The following is a 1,555-nucleotide window of genomic DNA, read 5'->3' as shown; positions in this document are numbered from 1 at the left end:
CATCGTTCTTATCAAATCAGAAGGTGATACGCCTACTAGGATCCTACAATACTTTGTATTTTATTGGATGAACTTTGCGATGAAACAATAAGACGTGCCATGCTGTTCACGTGGATTTTCTCTAAATTACCTAAAAACTAAGGCGTTTGATTTTCTTTATTTTCAATGAACGATCTTGATGAATTTACCTGAGAAAGGTGAAGTAGCCAAGTTGCGGGCGGCTTGATTGACTCCATCCACGGGTAGAAAACAAGATCAGAACCGCTGAGCACAATAAAGGTTTAAAAAAGTAAGCTAATCGCGTGGTTTGGTTTGACATCATCAACAATATCTCGCTTTTGAGATGTTACCTTAAAAAAGCAATAGCTTCGGGCTCTCAGTTCTTTCTAGTTCTATGAAGCTATAGTGGAAATCCCAAAAAAACAACCCATCACACTTCTCCGTATGGCTGATTAACGGTACTTCAAATAGCCAGCTGCTTTTCTGTGGGGAAAACGTAAGCTCGCACGAAGAAACACACACCGATATGTTTGTCACGCGCCAATAGATCTCTTTCGAATTTGGCGCTTATTCAGTTCTTGACAGTGACTGAACGATGTATGATGTCGCATTAGGTGTGTGCATCAGCAACGTCTTACTTCAGTTCAGACGGAGGCGAGGATGTTCAGCTTTTAGATTCCTCTCTGGTTGATGCTCGGTGAACTTTTAACAAAATTCCGTGCTCACCCGTTAAATAGCCTGACTGGCTATTGACCTTCTTAAGCCATACGCCAAATTCGCCGTGTTGCGCTTGAAAGAATTAGAACGTGACGGAAGACGACCGAAAAGTATATTCGATCAATCTACGAGAAATGATGCGTTGTCCTCTTATTGCCTCTTCGCATATCGTCTCTCTGGTTGAGTTCCTGAACTTCACTGACGCCTCTGCACCGGACGTTTCGCTGTTATAATTTAACATCACCATTCATATCAGCTACTTGTTGTCAATATTCTAAGTAGTGATAGAGCTTGGAAACGGAACCCTTTTTGTTTGTAAAGCCATGAGGTGGCAAGGTAACCCCTTTATTATTAAATTCGAAAATTCGACAAAACACGAAGGGGACATGATAGACGCTGCTGTGCAAAATGTTCTATCAACGTCTTAAAAAAACATATCATTTACGCTTATTCTTCGTCAACATCAGACCGGTCGTTTGACAAGACTGGAGTTTACCGGTCATTGTTTTCGACACTTGTCGTAATGTTTCGGTTTTGTGCCAATACCGCTAAGCCATTGCCAGCTATGAAAAGGTCCTAAGCAATAACCTGTTTCGAAGTTCGAAATCCAAACGTGACATATTGAAAATTACTCTCCTGTGGCTTATAATTTAGTAGATATTTATTCAGTCTGATCGTTTCAAATGGATATGTAACCTCTTTAGTGATAACATATACTCACTTACATAATAAACGATACCACTACGATCCTGTAGATTGCTTTGGGCCTAAAGAGGCTTGTAGGTACCAAACTTAAATTGAATCACTACTATAATAATATATACACAATACTATAATA

The 1,555-nt window shown here is 39.8% G+C and overlaps 1 protein-coding gene across 1 annotated transcript in view; it reads right to left on the bottom strand.

The window, feature by feature from the left end:
* The window catches only part of LOC111268454 (uncharacterized), a 7,993-nt gene extending 7,377 nt beyond the window's left edge, over positions 1-616 (bottom strand). The window contains exon 1 of the mRNA XM_022847448.2: positions 189-616. Coding sequence (XP_022703183.1) covers positions 189-322 — 134 coding nt within the window. The 5' untranslated portion in view covers positions 323-616. The remainder of the gene's footprint in view (positions 1-188) is intronic.
* Between the last annotated feature and the right edge of the window lie 939 nt (positions 617-1,555).

Source organism: Varroa jacobsoni, unplaced genomic scaffold (genome assembly GCF_002532875.2).
Source record: "Varroa jacobsoni isolate VJ856 unplaced genomic scaffold, vjacob_1.0 scaffold_1289, whole genome shotgun sequence".
NCBI lineage: Eukaryota > Metazoa > Arthropoda > Arachnida > Mesostigmata > Varroidae > Varroa > Varroa jacobsoni.
Note: the sequence above shows the minus strand (reverse complement) of the source record. Positions and strands in the feature narration are given on the sequence as shown.